Here is a 16,821-nt window from a genome sequence, read left to right on the forward strand (position 1 = left end):
CGCATTACAAATGTAGTTCAAATTACCTTTTATATATACCTTTGCCATGTAGACGAGTAATTGTTGATCATGCTTAATATTGTGATGTAATATGGGACTTTACATTTCTTATCCGGACTGATAGATTCGTGCCAATATATAGACTGACCTACTTATAGACCCCTTATTCTGGACAATTTCTTTTATCAAATGTTCCATATACAGAGTTGGCAGGTGTTAAGCTAACAACAAGACCTCTCGTATTATGAATATTTTATTACCATCTTGGTATCTCTGTACTGCATATATATGAACACGTATAATCTAATACATTCTAATGGTTTCATTGTAAGCTTACATCTTAAAGCATTGGTGCATGAGAATGAATATGGATAATGCATATATATCATAGAAATGGTGTTATATTGTAGACACTTGCCTAAAACCCCAAATCTTCATAGATGAGTAAACTTCTATGGTTTATACCTTCAAATATGTCCCAAATGCACAATAATTATGGTAGTTTAATTATATGCATAAATATTTCGTTTCATTCCATAAAAAATGTCCACATATCCCCAATATAACTTCAATTGTTTACAAAATGAGATTGTAGACATGTACATTTTTGGTTTGGATCCGAATTGAATAAATTGCACACATCCCCCCCCCCCCCCCAAAGAATAGAAAAAAAGGAAATCCAAACAAGGAATTAACCAATGAGTATACTTTTTAAATCTACTATTGAGAGGTTATGAATGTTCTTATCAGTAGTCGGTCTGGCTGTATACTTCTCATTATCTAAAAGGAATTTACATTGGATTGGTGTCATGTATATCTCACCAGTTTTGGTAATTTTTCTCTCTCTGTTCGTTATAAATGGCTATGGACAATTCTCAACGTCAAGTAAGTGTTTAGAGGAACAATGCATTTAGATTGCTGACCATTGGCGTAAACAAGAAAGTAGAAAATACATCTTTCTGTTTGTATAATAGAATGAAATCATTTGAAATGTAATTGGGCCATGTTTTTTTGTCTTTCTGTCATGTCTGATGAATTTAATTGTATTTTCTTTTTCGTTTTCATCTACTGCACGTTTTTTAATGTTATTATTGATTAACATATATCATGCATATTGAACATACATTAAAAATCTTATGCAGAATTTAAGAACAATTTATTCAAAGGAGTCCGTAAGGGCCGATTTTGGCCTCAAATTTCAGGTTCATCCAACGAAAGATTTTGGACACTTTTTAAACACTTAAATGTCTATTTCAATTGATTCAATTAGTATATGTGAAAGATTTTAGCTGATTAAGTCATTAAAAACCCTCCGATTCAAGCAAAAATATGAAAAATCTATCAAATATGCAAAAAATAGTCACTTTTCAGATGGTTTTTGTCAAAAATGAAAGTGGCCGCATCCGTGTTCATCCTCAACCTTTATATATGTCATGTATTATCATTAAATACAACTTACATTCCAATATTATGAATGAACACGAATGCGGCCACTTTCATTTGAGACGGAAACCGTCTAAAATTTAACCAAAATGCTAAAATTGTGAAGATTTCAGTAATTTAGCATGACTTAATGATGTTAGTACCCGATATATGTGCATTGTATTGTCAAAAACAAACCATATTTGTGTAGCAGAAGCATTCTACTTTCCAAAAAATAGCTAAAGGATAACATTTTCACAATTTTGCAAAACTGCTATATTTTGGGGCCAAAATGGGGTCTTACTGAACCTACTCCTTTTTAACTGAACATTTAAATTGATAGAACGGTGAAATGCAATTTCCTTTGGACATGAAATAAATAAGAATAAAAAAAAAAGAATAAAAAAATATTTTAGTATCACTTTTGACACTTAATGTTTCTTCAATATACATCTAGTTACAAGTAAACGATGGTATAGCCTATCAAAAATAGTTATGTTTTAACGGTAGACCTTGTGTTTGAAAAAAAACCCAATAGCACTGTAGGCGAGTACCGCGCAAAAAGCTATCCTCAAACAAATATGATTATATACATGATAGAAAATCTACCAACTAGAGATATTAGAAAATGGAGAACAACTCAGCCGAAAGAAATAGTCATTATTATGTCCTTATCAAGATATGATATAAATAAGTTTCAGTTTAATACATAGTTGCATATATCATTCAATCCTATTTGCGCGCATTAATGCATTCAAATAAAGATGACTAGTAATATTTTGTTGTTTTTTGTATTTCAACTGTTCAGAAAGAATTTAGTTCTTTTGACTGCAGCAGTCTAAATTATTTTGATGACTATTTTTATAACTTGTTCAAATATCAATAGTTGCTTTCTTTTGGATAACCCTGAAGTTCTTGATGTCGTGGTCTATGTTTATATTTTCCAGATTGTCCATCTAAGGCAGATATAGTATTTGTTCTTGACGCATCTAGTAGTGAAGGTAGCACAAATTTCCAGAAACAGCTAAACTTTGTTCGAGATTTTGTCAGCAGGTTTTCTGTAGGTTCCAGTAGAAATCAATTTAGTGTCGTAACTTTTGCGTCCAGTGTTAAAAATGAAATTTGGTTAAATGAATATATTAGCAGTTATAGCCTTAGAAATGCAATTAACAAAATCACATATCAACAGGGAATAACAAACACACACTTAGCGTTAGATTTTGTCCGACAAAACTCATTTCTTCCTTCAAATGGCGGACGACCAGACGCTGAAAAAGTCGTCATAGTTTTGACAGATGGCCAGTCGACAGATCCAGCAAAAACAAAAACTGCAGCAGAAGATCTACATTTAGCAGGAGCACAAGTGATTTCTATAGGAATTGGGAGCGGGATAGGGTCACAAGAACTTGAAACAATTGCTAGCGACAAACAACATGCTTTTAAGGTGGCAAGCTTCGATGCACTAAGGACTATAGAGACACAAATTCAACAAGCTGCATGCCAACCACCATCATTAGGTAGAATGTTTATTTTGTGTAGCTTTTTTGTTATTCATTTACAAAAAGATGAAAGACAAATTAACACAGTTCTGGTCATCATCATTAAAAAAAAAAGAATAAATGATTGCAAATAAGGCAACTACCCTCACCAGAAATAAAATTGGTGTAAAAGTTATCAACTATATAATAGGTAACCATACGGCCAAATGAAGAGCAAATACCATACCACATAGAAATATATAAAAGGTACAAATTGACACATGTAAATCAATTTAAACGTGAAAACTAACGGCCGGAATTATAATTTGACCCTTATTATAAAAACCTATAATTGTTTATTTCATTTGATCTCTGCAGGAGAGTTGTCTTATAGGAAATTATATACCACATCTTCTTATCCCGCTTTATTTCGTTTCGTCCATAAAAAAGGCACGCATTTCCTATGTTTGCAACTGTCTCTGTCGATATTGTCTTTAGTCATTGTAAAATTGATAAGCTATCTTTTGGCAGTAAATTATTTGGCTTCTTTCCAATATATACAGTACATTGTAAGTATGGGAATTGATTGTTTACATGTAGATGTTTATAATTTGATATAAGAAAATTACCACACATTGACTGTTGCTTGCTTTTGTTATATTAAAATTTTGTCTTTGGCAATAAAACGTCTTAACGGCAAACTTTTGAGCATACTGAGGACAAAAACACATGTGCGGACTTCCTTTGTAGGTGTCAGACCACCAATTAAAAATCTCTATCTGTTCAACCAAATTTTGCAATTTTCACAGCTTTCTAAATATTTTACCCTAAGTTTAACTTCATAAAAACCAGGTATATCCTGAATTTTTCATGTATCAGCTTTCTATATGCCAATTTTCACAATACCTTTAAAGCCTTCTAACAAAATAACTGACCTTCGAAACAGAGGTACTCCAAAAAAAACCCAAACAAACTGGTTTTCTGGAAATCTTAAATTAGTATACTATGGAACGCATCAATCCTCAATTTTTAATGCAAACTCATAGACAAGTAAATTTTGACTCAAAAGGGTCTAGATATATTTCTCTTTCACCAAAAGTTTCATTTCTGCAAATTTGTTGGTTAGTTTAAGTAAATAAGGACATCAAAAGCACTATTTTGTGTCAGAGTAGAGCTACTTTTACATACGTTCTAAATTGGAGGAAGTAATTGGTGGTCTTACACCTTGTAAACTCTCATTTACACTTCCTTTTTATAATCGTTTACCCAAAAGTGATACCATTTTCTTACAACAATGTTCATTTATCAACATGTTTTGTTCCATGAACATTTTTCTATAATGTATAATGAAAAGGATCATTAACAAATCTCGCTCAGTAAAGTACTAGTATTCTTTCATATTTATGGCATAATTATAATTTAAAAAAATCATATAGACAGAAATTTCACAAACATTGTGTAATTCGTGTATACCAATCGTTTATAACAAAGTCAGACACGCATTAAACCACAAATTATGTACAATAGTTAATATACCCAATATAACATAAATTTGTTTCAAATTGAAATTTGCTAGATGTTTGATTCTTGTATTTCTTCCAGTTTGTTCAAAGAAAAAGGCAGATATTGTATTTGTACTCGATGCAAGCAGTAGTATTGGAACAATCGACTTTCAAAAGCAGTTGGACTTTGTCAAAAATACGGTGAGACAGTTCACTGTTGGACCAACAAATACACAATTTTCCGTCCTTTCATTTTCTGACCAAGTTTACAAGGAATTCAAATTAAACCAGTATTCTACAAAAACTTCTGTTATATCCGCGATATCTAAAATTAAATTTCATACGGGAACAACAAATACTCATCTAGCCTTAAACCAAGTAACAAACGACAGTTTTTCAATAGCCAATGGCGGAAGACAAGATGCAGCTCATATTGTGATCTTTTTGACTGATGGGCAATCAACATACCCACCCCAAACGTTACAAGCGGCAAAGAATTTACATAAGGCTGGACCGGAAGTAATTGCCATTGGAGTCGGAAGCGGGGCAAATACCAATGAACTGACGCAGATAGCTACTGATAATAACCATGTATTTCAAGTCGCCAACTTTGATGCTTTAGCAACTCTACAGACCAGTTTAGAAAAGACAGCTTGTAAAACAAATGGTAAATTAATGCATATGGTATATGAATATTTATTTTTAAGTTAGGGATCTTTACATATTTCGTTATCTTTTGTAATTCTGCAATAAAAGTCAATTTGATCTTAATAACGAATTTCCTATACAAAAAATAAGAAAGGTTGAATAATAAGACAGAATATATTGATATAAATAATGGTATTATTCGTTAATTTATTACTTTCAGAATGCCGTGGAGCAAAGGCCGATATTGTTTTTCTCCTGGATTCGTCTTCGAGTGAAGGATCAACAAACTTTGAAACACAGCTCCAATTTGTTTCAAATTTTAGCTCCAGATTTTTCATTGGTCCAGATGCGGTGCAGATAGGACTAGCTACTTTTTCGAGTAATCCACAAAACCAGTTTTGGCTGAATACTTATTCCAATCTAAGTGATGTTTTAAATGCTCTTCAAAACGTTCCATACACCCAGGGTGGAACGAATACAGCAGAAGCCCTAAGTTTTGCTAAAAACAGTAGCTTTACGAAAGCACATGGGGCACGAGATGGTATTCCAAAAGTTCTTATAGTTTTGACCGATGGTCAGTCTCAGTCTCCACCAGACACCGCAATTCAGGCAAGAAATCTCCACAAAACTGATATTAAAGTTATATCTATTGGAATCGGAAGTTCAGTCAATAAAGACGAACTCGTAACCATTGCCACAGATCCAGGACACGCATTTACTGTTGCAAACTTCAGCGCTTTGAAAGATATAGCATTAGAACTTGAAAAACAGACATGTAAAGGTAATGTTCATTTTTTTATATATTTTTGTAGATAGTTTGCATTTATTCTGTGTTTATTTTGAATATTTGAAATACTCAATCCCTAACGTTTAAGACTTCCCACGAATGTCTATTGAAATAGTATGTTGACTAGTTGTATCTAAATTGAACATACACCAAGATTAAGCAGACGATGTACAAGAGTCGGAAAGAACCTTCTATCTTTGAGTTTACAATGCCAAAATCTTAAAAGAATCAGAAAGAATGTACTTTAAGGACACAACTTAATGACAATATTTTGTAACATATCAGTCACATTAAGTGTATAAAATTTCCGTAAGTTTTTCATATGTAACGTATTTTGAAACAAGCTTCAAAACTGTCAAAATGGGCTCATATTTTAGGTTTAAAGTGCAGGAAAATAAAATGGAGTATACTAATAGCACAAATCTTGAATATATATTCCAAAATCACGACCTTTCATTTCCACAAAATGAATTTTCTTCTGAGATTGTAATATATTTGTTTTATAATGTTAAACATATTCAAGTTTTATATTATTTTATGCGACAAAATTTGATGCACGGATGACAGATATTTTAGATGTTTGAATGTTCCTCAACAGAAAATAAATGAATAGAAAACGTAAGGAACATTTTCAACCTAACAAATAGAACGTATAATATAGCAGGAATGGAAGTATCCTTATACACCTTATCGCTATTTGTCCGCCATAGCCATCACACAGGTTCCCGTAAAATTTTGACGTCATAAAACAAAATATCTGACGCCACAATGAAAAAGTGATTGTTGTATGCGTCAAAATTTCAAGCGACCGGGTCAGCCGGGATTAGCGATAAGGTGTATACAGCCAGTTTCTATTATCATGGTAAACATTATACTCAAGACAGCTTTTGTATGACCTCCGTTTTTTTATATTACAGATGAAACTCCATTAGGCCGTAAGTATAGATACACATAACTCGTTTTTATCAGTGCTAGTCACTTGTAAGAATTTCCATAAAATAGTTTATTACATATTCACAAAAAATGCATAAAATGAAAGTAAATAGATCTAAAGGGTTGTTTGCAAACTACAATATTTCTTTTTGTTATTATTTTTTATTAGGGGAGATGAATAATTTATTTATAACTAACTTATTATTGGTTACTTACTATAAAGAATAAACATGTGGTATATTGATAGTTTGTGGTGCAGCAACGGCAGATGTGGTATTCGTCCTAGACGCATCTAGCAGTGAAGGTAGTGCCAACTTCCAAAAACAAGTGGATTTCGTTAAAGATTTTGTGAAACGATACCAGATAGGACCAAATAACGTTCAGATTGGATTAGTAACCTTCAGTACGTACGCATCTAACCAGTTTTATTTTAACACTTATCATGACCAGGCGTCGGTACTTAACAAACTGAATTCAATTCCCTACAACAGCGGCTCAACCCATACAGACAAAGGATTACAGTATGCCAGACTTTTCTATGTACATGGTTCTAGTCATGGACAGAGAGCTAAAGCTAATCAAATCGTGGTTGTGCTCACTGACGGACAATCCAGTAGTCCAAGTTCCACTACATCTCAAGCAAAACAACTGCACGATACAGGAGCAACAGTATTTGCTATAGGTATTGGCAGCAACGTTAATACCCATGAGCTTCAAACCATCGCTGACAGTCCACATCACGTGTACCAAGTATCTGGCTTTGATGCTTTGAATGGTATACAGTACGAACTAAATCAAGCAGCGTGTGCTAGTAAGTTTATAATGAAATGATTATGCAAAAGTTGTTTATCAAAGAGGAGGGCTAATTTCCCCTGCATTTTATTCACATTAGTGCCAGTTTCGTAAAGTATTTCAACCTTTACCGTAATTAACAGTATCACAGCGCCTTAATTAAATTTTAATTTAATGAAATATGACATGCATCAATATTTGTAATTATTTAAGTAAATGATATACAATCTTTGATAATCAAATTACAAAGACCTTAACAACTTTTACATTTTGACCCTGGGAGTAAACAAACAATTACAAATGAAATTGGCTCGACCTCTTTCTATAACACATATTGTTTGCTAATTAAGAAAAATCGTGATTCATATAAAAAAATGCATTTTGCAATGTCACATACAAGGAGATGTGAGGTAAACGTCTATGAAACAGCAGCCCAACAATACAAAAAGTAAAACACAAGCTGAGGGCAAAATAGTCTTCAACAAAAGTTTTTCTATGTGATAATAAGTATATCAAGCTCTAATTTGTCCCGAGTAATGACCCCCCCCCCCCCCCCAGATATTTACAGGTAAAAATGCATTCTCAAACAGTAGATAAAGCATTAAAATATGACTTTTGACAATTGCTGTCAAGGTTTCTTTTACATTTTATAATTATTAGGTATTTGTGTTGATTAATTAACAAACATTTTAATTTTCTTTTACAGTGCCAACACCTCCACCAACCGTCGATCCAGGTTTGTTTATATTACTTATAAAAGTAGTTGTGATAAGACATGGAAGTGTATTTAACAATGGAATCACGTCAATTTACTTTAAGAGAAAATACCACAAAAAGACAAAGTTACGCAGTATTTTATACTTTTTTTTGTTCTTTTATAGTTCTATAAAAGATTCCCATATTTACATTAAACTACATTGATAAACTTGCAAATTGTATATCTTAGAATATCGCGGTGTTTTAGTTTGAAATGAATTAATGTTTTATGATGTAACTTGATTTTCATTACTTCTATATATTTTTTTTCCACAAATGATTTGATTTCCTGCTCTGCATTGTAAGTGTATAAGCACGAATACAAAACTCGTTTCTGTTCAGTTCCAATTCGGCGTGTCACATGAGTTGAGTATATGCTATTCAGGTTTGTGTTTTGATTGATCACTTTTTAAAAATTTATTACAGAGTGTGGATCTCAACCAGCAGATATTTACTTTCTCCTGGATTCATCTGGAAGTGTTACACCAACCAACTTTAAAAAACAACTACAGTTTGTAAAAGATTTTGCCAGTCAGTATGTAATCGGACCGGCTAATATACAAATAGGAGTAGCTACCTTTTCAACTTCTGTCCATGAACGTATACGACTTGACCAATACAAAAGTACAAGTCAACTGGTGGCTGCCATTACCAGCGTATATTATGATGGTGGACTGACATATACCGACGATGCATTGAAGTATGCTCGTACAACAGCCTTCACTCATGGTGGTCGACCAAATGTTCAGAAGATTGTTGTTGTTCTCACAGATGGCAAATCTTATTCACACACAAATACAGTCACAGAAGCAAATAAACTGAAAACAATGCCTGGTGTCAAAGTTATTTCTATTGGAATCGGATCCTCCGTGGACCGAAATGAGTTACTCGATATTGCGTCGGACTCCTCGCATATGTTTACAGTTGCTGGATTTAATTCTTTGACAGCTATCAAGTCAGAGATAGCATTTGCTGCCTGTCAATGTAAGTAAATTATCGATGAATTTATAAGAAAATCAGTGTCATCCTATTTTTCTGTTGAGTATCATTAAGGAAGCAACCATTTGACTTCAAAGGTGGGTCGACTATGTCTTATTTTGTCTGAGTCGGGATGTTTTGGTCATCTACTTGACCACAATATATTCTTAATCAAATAGGGGATCAGAATATTTTTAAGGAGAAAACCATACCCCGAAGTTAAATGCCCTCCTTCCAGACAAGGAATTAGAGGTGTACACGAGGGATGACAATAAAAAAAATCTGCACCTTCCAAACAAACAAAAATCTAATTTGTTCGATTCTATGTTTACGTTTCGAAAAAGTACGATTCTTTGGTAGCTTTTTCATAAATCTATTAAAAACAGTATTTAGAGACATCTTAGAACGATTTTTTCAATCTTTAATGTAAAACTATAAGACAGATGCACAAGCATTCATATGCTAGTATGAAGTACGGAAGAATGCAAAATTTTCATGCGTCCGAAGTGTTTTTACTGGATTTACCTTCATCCTGAACGTTAAAAGTCGCATATTTTAAAGCCAACGATGTAACGAAACGATAGTTGTCTCTCTTCTTACATAAAATCAGGTTACATAGTGCAGCATTATACTTCCAATTTCTTAATGGTCAAAGTGTACAAAACGTATATATGTACAACAAATGGAAGTTTTTAACGACATTGGCTGGGTATACAGCCCTTGCACGGTATTCTTCATGGTTACAGGCATTTCCAAACTTATGCATTTTGTAAGATGCCTGAAGTTTAAGCAATTCATGATGATATATCAAATACCTAACAATCAACAAATTGCCTGTTCAGTTGCAAGTAATATTTAGAAACTTGATTTAAATGATGGATACTACGGGTTCAGCAAAACTATTTTTTTTCTTCAAATATCAGCAGGGAAAGAGTAAATAAGGATACTAGTTATAATTTCTATATCGAGTAATAGACTCAGAAATAATCCAAAATGTACACATCTCTTCATAGTTTTAATTTAACCAGTATGTAATGTATACTTCTAATTGCTGCATACATTCATACATTGGTCTGTCCATTTTTGTTGTTGACATTGAATCATTTTATCGATAAGTTGTAAGTCATAAGGAAGGCTTTATTGAAATGGACCCATATTTTGATCATTTACAACAATTTCTTAAAGAGATATTCATAGTATGTATAATCCTTATGATTAACATTTATCACAGGAACCTCTTCAATTTATCTAAACAAACATCTAATTTATTACAGCATGTGGATTTGTACAACGTGCTGATATTATATTTGCTCTGGATGCTTCATCCAGTGAATCAAGTGTAGACTTTCAAAATGAGCTGAATTTCATGTCTCGTTTTGTAAATGATCTACCGGTCGGCCCAAACAATGTCCAGTTCGGATTGGTCACATTCGGATCAACTGCTCATAATGAGTTCTTCCTTAATCAATACGGGGACAAACAATCTACCCTAGATGCTATTCAAAAGGCCACATATGTAACAGGCACTACAGCGACTGGTGATGCATTACAGATGATTAGACAACAACATCTCCTCCCTTCGCACGGAGCACGAAACTCTTCAAAACACTTTATAATAGTCCTTACAGATGGAGCATCAACAAACAAAAATCTGACTGCAGCACAGGCAGCACTTCTTAAACAGGAGAACGCTATTGTAATAGCCATTGGAGTTGGTAGCGGCATAGATAAGAACGAATTAAACGTAATAGCCACCGACTCTAAACACGTGTTTAATACTCAAGATTTTATCACTCTACAACAGATTCAACAAGAAGTCAAAAGTGCTACATGTGATGGTAAGACGGAGAATTTAGTGTTATGTTAAATTATAAAATAATTTAAAAAAAGATGTTGATGAAATGTTGCACTATCAAATTGAGAATAAAAACGTGAATGTATCAAAGAGACAACAACCCAACCAAAATGCAGAAAATAAAAAGAAATAGATGCATTCGCAACCTTATTACAGCTGGGAATATTGAAGTGGAGATAATAACTATTCTTATAGTTTTATACCCCATTGTGTCTATCTTCGAGGAATACGAATCGCTTTCCCGTATTGTTTTACTTAGGGACAGTAGATACTTGATGCATAAGACAAAAATAGATAGATGCGCAAAAGTAAAACATAAACTGCATAAAACTTAAATCAATCGACTAAAGAGTCCATTTTTCTCACTTTTTCTAAAAAAAATATAAGAAAATAGTTATTCAGTACGAAGGTCGAATATATGTAGAAAATGTAAAGGTTGGGCAGATACATGTGTGTCGTGTTCAAGAGGTGTATTTGTGAAACATACAAGTCGATAGTAGAAAATTCTTCTCAGCACTGGTACTATTTGCAAGTAGCTCTACTGACCATGACATATCTGGTTGATTTTTACAGAATATAATAGATATAGATCCGGGCTAATTCAATATATAATACATTTTCATGTCTTTGCTATCAAGACATTGGCAAAAACAAACGCATTTAATGAAGTGCACATATGCGTCTCCACGAAGTGTTTTAAAGAATAAGTTTTGGATAATACCGAGATAGAGAGGGTAAAAACTACACATTATGGTGCATATACCTGGCTATAATGAAAAAAGGAGCAAAATGTATCTTTACGAAAAATACTTGAAAAATATACTTTTACTTAGCATCTTATTGAAACCTACAATTTCATTTTTTTTCAGCATTAAAAACAACTTTGCCGCCAACCACATTACCTACGACTACAGTTGCCACAACAGGTAACATCTTTTTATATTAATAATGCAATAGTCATTGAGGAAGTAATGGTGACGGTTATTGGAAGTTTGAATTTTGTCTTGATAAGTTTGATTTTGCATTAAATGCAGTCTTATATTCTAACAGACATATGCTTTTTATGCCCCACCTACGATAGTAGAGGGGCATTATGTTTTCTGGTCTGTGCGTCCTTTCGTCTGTGCGTCCGTCCGTCCGTCCGTTCGTCCATCTGTCCCGCTTCAGGTTAAAGTTTTTGGTCAAGGTAGTTTTTGATGAAGTTGAAGTCCAATCGACTTCAAACTTGGTACACATGTTCCCTATGATATGATCTTTCTTATTTTAATGCCAAATTAGAGATATTACTCCAATTTCACGGTCCAATGAACATAGAAAATGATAGTGCGAGTGGGGCATTCGTGTACTGAGGACACATTCTTGTTAGTGTTGTGTTTCTGTTGTGTCGTAGTTCTCCTCTTCTATTTGATTTGTTTCCCCCATTTTTAGTTTGTAACCCGGATTTGTTTTTTTTCTCAATCGATTTATGAAGTTCGAACAGCGGTATACTACTTTAAATATAACATTTTCTTTTACTTGAAACATTTGGGCAAAACATTTGTAGAATACAATTCGAATTCTTTGAATGAGACGTGAATCATTTCAAAACGTCCTCTGAAGTTCAACGTGTTCTGTTAAAAAATATGTCATATAACAATTCTTGTACTATCATCTTCATTATTGGTATAAATAAAAATTGCACTTTAATTTTTTGTTTATTCGTTTTCAGTGACAACGGCGGAACCATTCATTGAAACACCAGCTCCAACTCAGCCAAACATCGAAACACCAGCCCCAACTCAGCCAAACATCGAAACACCAGCCCCAACTCAGCCAAACATCGAAACACCAGCCCCAACACAGCCAAATATTGAAACCCCAGATCCTAACCGGGAATACCCTATAACAACGATGTCTAACCGTGAAACACCTGCACAAGCATTTGCATTAACACCATCACCAGGTAGAAATTGAATTGGTTAAGTTAGTTGAACCACAATATTAAAATAGAATTAAAAACCAATTGTTCAGAGAACAATTGAAGGTCTTTCAACTAGTAAAGATCTATTTTGATATTGAAATATGAAAAATCAGTTTAAAATGTTAGTTCCTATGGCTTTATGATGTATTAATATCAATTTAAAGCAAAGGTCAAAATCTAGAACGTCCTATTAACCTATGACCTTGACCTCAATTTCAAGGTCACAAACCAAGGATCTTAAATAAAAAAACCCTAGGTCTTTAGTATGTTTCGTTAAAGAGTAATATCACTTTACGGGTAAACCTAAATGTAAGATGGGCAAAAACTCCCATTTATTGTCTGCGCACCCTTTCACCCAAAATATACAAGTAAGGACATGTCGTAACGAACAATTTATGAAAAATTAATTGTCGATATGGCATACGGTATTTGAAAATCAGTGAAAATAAGCAAAAATCAAAATTTAGAACATGAACTTGACCTTTGACCTTGACCTCATTTTCATTTTTTTTTTGGACCAAGGACCTCAAATCTGAAGACCCTAGGTCTCTATCACTTATGGTTTACCAGTTAGAAATGCATAATACTTATATCATTTACATAAGGGGAAATAACTCTCATATAGAGTCTCTGGAAAGCTTCGGTCCAAATAAATTTCCTAATCCTGAAGATGTAACCAGCAATTTGGTAAAATAAATTTGTCGTAATCTTTTACGGTTGCGAAGGAGTAGTGGCCACAAGAAAAACAGTGCGATTTTTAAAGCGTATAAACTATACGATATCATATTCCAAATATCTAAGCGACATCTTTTGAAACATCAACAATACGTAAGAAAAAATTTAGGCGGAAGAAAAAAAATAAAAAATAATAATAATAATAATCAGAACAAAATCAATAGGTCTTTCCATGGAAAGGTGGAAAGACCTAATTAACAAACAAGATTATGGACTTATTTGGTTTGGTGATGTACAATGCTTAAACAAACATATTTGTGGTTTGAAACAATAAATGTTCGCCAGGCAGACATTATTGCATATCTGTCATCGTTGAATATGTGAGATAATGTTGAGGGAGTATAATAAGCCTTCTGTAAAAAATTAAGTTGCAATATAAGGTAAACCCTGCAATTTGATAGTTAATATAAAAACTAAATGCTCAATTGAGGTCACGCAATATATACATATAATGCCTCGTGTTTATTTGATATTTTTTCAACGCTTTAAATTTGTAAAGCATTTTGCCACTTTTGATGGCAATTGGCGTCATAATCAATTACTCCAAAACTGATTAATTATTTCCAAGGGTATTTTTTGATATTTTCAAAATGTCCCATCTCCAGTACACCAAAAATTATCCGTCATATTCAAGGGTATTTACATACTTTTTGTCATTAGTGTTTTTGTGTTTTTGTTAGTAACGAAAGTAGCATTTGTAGATGACGATTTTGGTCTGCAATTAAATCTTTAATGTGATGATGACTGTATTTCTCCTTAATGTCCGGACGCAAGTGGGTATTTCAGAATTATTTCTTTGAATGTCGTTGCCTAAAATGTTTAGTATTCCTGAGAGAGGTCTCATTGGTTGTTGTTTTAACCTTGATTCTTCAGGGATTAAAAAATACCTACTTCCTAAAATTTGGCAGCTATTAGCCTTCTACGGGAATTTTTCATTTAATTCTGTTTCTTTTGTCTAAACGACCCCTTTTAAATGTCGATGGCTAAAAGAGAAAACAAATGACGGACGGACATGTTTATGATAGTTGTTAAATGATAGCAATTATAGATCGTCAGAATTTTATACGTTCTGTATATGCGTATTGCGACAATTTAATAAAAATTATGTATATTTATTGCCCTTGATATAAATGACTATTTTAAAAAAAAGTATGTCCGGTCCCGCATCCTTATATTAGTTACTTTTCTTACAGATCCCAACACAGTAACAGGCGATTTTAACGAAAGGCAAACAATTTCAGGGGTAGGTATTTGGCAAAACTTTTCGGGGGTCCACAAAGCTCCTCAGCATCGGTCTTAAGTTTGTTCCTTAAGGGCATACGATACAGTTTTGATCCCGTATTTAAGTTTGGATGAAAATTTGCATGTAGGCTATTTTTTACCTGATTAAATCAAATATGTAATAAAAAATATACCTTCATGTGCTACTTTTTGAGTTAATTGAGGTTCAACTTTCAGATATTTCCCCAAAATACGGATTTTTGGACGTATTTTTCCTTTCGATAGAAATACATAACTTTTTTGTTTTAAAAGAAAAACACGATCTGTTTTTTGTTAAATTATTTGTAATTTATTGTTATATAAATAATGCATAAATTTGTACATTTTGTTTTTACAAATAACTCAAATTTATCAAATATTCATGAATGTAGGAAAAAATTGTCATTTTTTGCTGTATATTATTCAATTTTTTTTAAAATGCACTATTTACGTTTTCATGAAAATTGGTACATATAATCTTCTTGCGTAATCCAACCAAATGCCATTTTAAAAAAGAGGGGTCCATGAACTCGTTTTCAAGTTAAATCAGTTTGAATGATAAAAATCAGCCGAAAACTGCATCTTTTCCCGATAAGTCACCGTTTGACGTCGCGAAAATAACAATTTACGTCAGCAACGTCATTACCTCCACTGTAACTGTATCGTATGCCCTTAATACATGTTTTTTTTTTATTGGAACGTTACTGGTGATCTTCTGTAGACGACCTCGCGTCTGGTGTAAGCAATTCTTATTCTGGTTTCTGGAATGAGTTAATGTGCAGTTGACATTTGCTTACGATACATTTTATTAAAAAAGTGCAATTTCAGGCCGAGGACCTTTTATGCTAGTGAACAATGAGTTACGCATCCGCTAACATAAAATCAATTTGTTTTCTGCATTTTTCAGAAAAATAATTGCTATGTTGTGTTCCAGTTCGTACATGTTCTACAAATTAAAATAAATGTACAGTTTATTTTACTTACTTTAAACTGTCTCGTTTAAAGATTTGATTTGTATTGGATCATAAACGGTTGGAATTTTTGTTCAAACTCTTGTAAAGTTTATTATATTTATAATGATGCAAGTAAAATAAGTTTTAATGTTTTTTTTTAAAAATCTGCTGCAGCTTTGAATAACTCGCAAAACAGTTATATGTTTGCAAGTTTTAGTGAAGCATACGTATAAACGTTTGGACTATACTTTTAGTAAAAATACAAAATTTAAAACTTGTCTTTTAGCTCTTGAAAGTAACTAATTTGCCAGTATTTGTTTTTAAGTAAGAAATAGTATTTTTCCATGTGATGTTAATACTTTCTGTTGGATTTTTGTGATTTTGTCAGGAGTATATTATATTTCTGTTATTCAGAGAAAAAAAATATATGCTGTGATACATCGTATAGAATTGCGCATTTATTTCTTTATTCTAATCTCTTATTTGAAATATATAACCTTTTTGTCATTTTTTTCCAATTCCAATATTTATAAACCAAATCACAAACGCTAGACATTGCAGATTTAGATTTGTTTTTTGGTTCAAATAAATAGCAAATTAAATATGGTAAGAGTTGATAGAATAAAAACAATTATACATGTATATATATATATATATATATATATTTATCTAATTATGAAATTTATGTATATTTTCATTTTTTTCAGCAAAGAAATGAAAACTCCAGTGTTAGTTTCTTAAAATAAAATGACAACAATAAAA

The 16,821-nt window shown here is 32.6% G+C and overlaps 1 protein-coding gene across 2 annotated transcripts; it reads left to right on the forward strand.

Annotated features, from left to right (window-relative positions):
* Window positions 1–753: 753 nt before the first annotated feature.
* LOC139517326 (collagen alpha-6(VI) chain-like) lies at window positions 754–16,821 on the forward strand. Of its 2 annotated transcripts, XM_071308258.1 has the most exons (13): window positions 754–885; window positions 2,370–2,939; window positions 4,503–5,069; window positions 5,271–5,831; window positions 6,755–6,772; window positions 7,018–7,581; window positions 8,269–8,298; window positions 8,745–9,302; window positions 10,571–11,134; window positions 12,021–12,077; window positions 12,860–13,093; window positions 15,040–15,089; window positions 16,767–16,821. In XM_071308258.1, the coding sequence occupies exons 1-13, from the start codon at window positions 810–812 to the stop codon at window positions 16,803–16,805; spliced, it is 3,888 nt and encodes a 1,295-aa protein (XP_071164359.1). In that variant the 5' UTR covers window positions 754–809; the 3' UTR covers window positions 16,806–16,821. The 2 variants fall into 2 exon arrangements, with proteins under 2 accessions (XP_071164359.1, XP_071164360.1); XM_071308259.1 differs by lacking the exon at window positions 15,040–15,089.

This window comes from Mytilus edulis, chromosome 3, assembly GCF_963676685.1.
Source record: "Mytilus edulis chromosome 3, xbMytEdul2.2, whole genome shotgun sequence".
NCBI classification, from domain to species: Eukaryota; Metazoa; Mollusca; class Bivalvia; order Mytilida; family Mytilidae; genus Mytilus; species Mytilus edulis.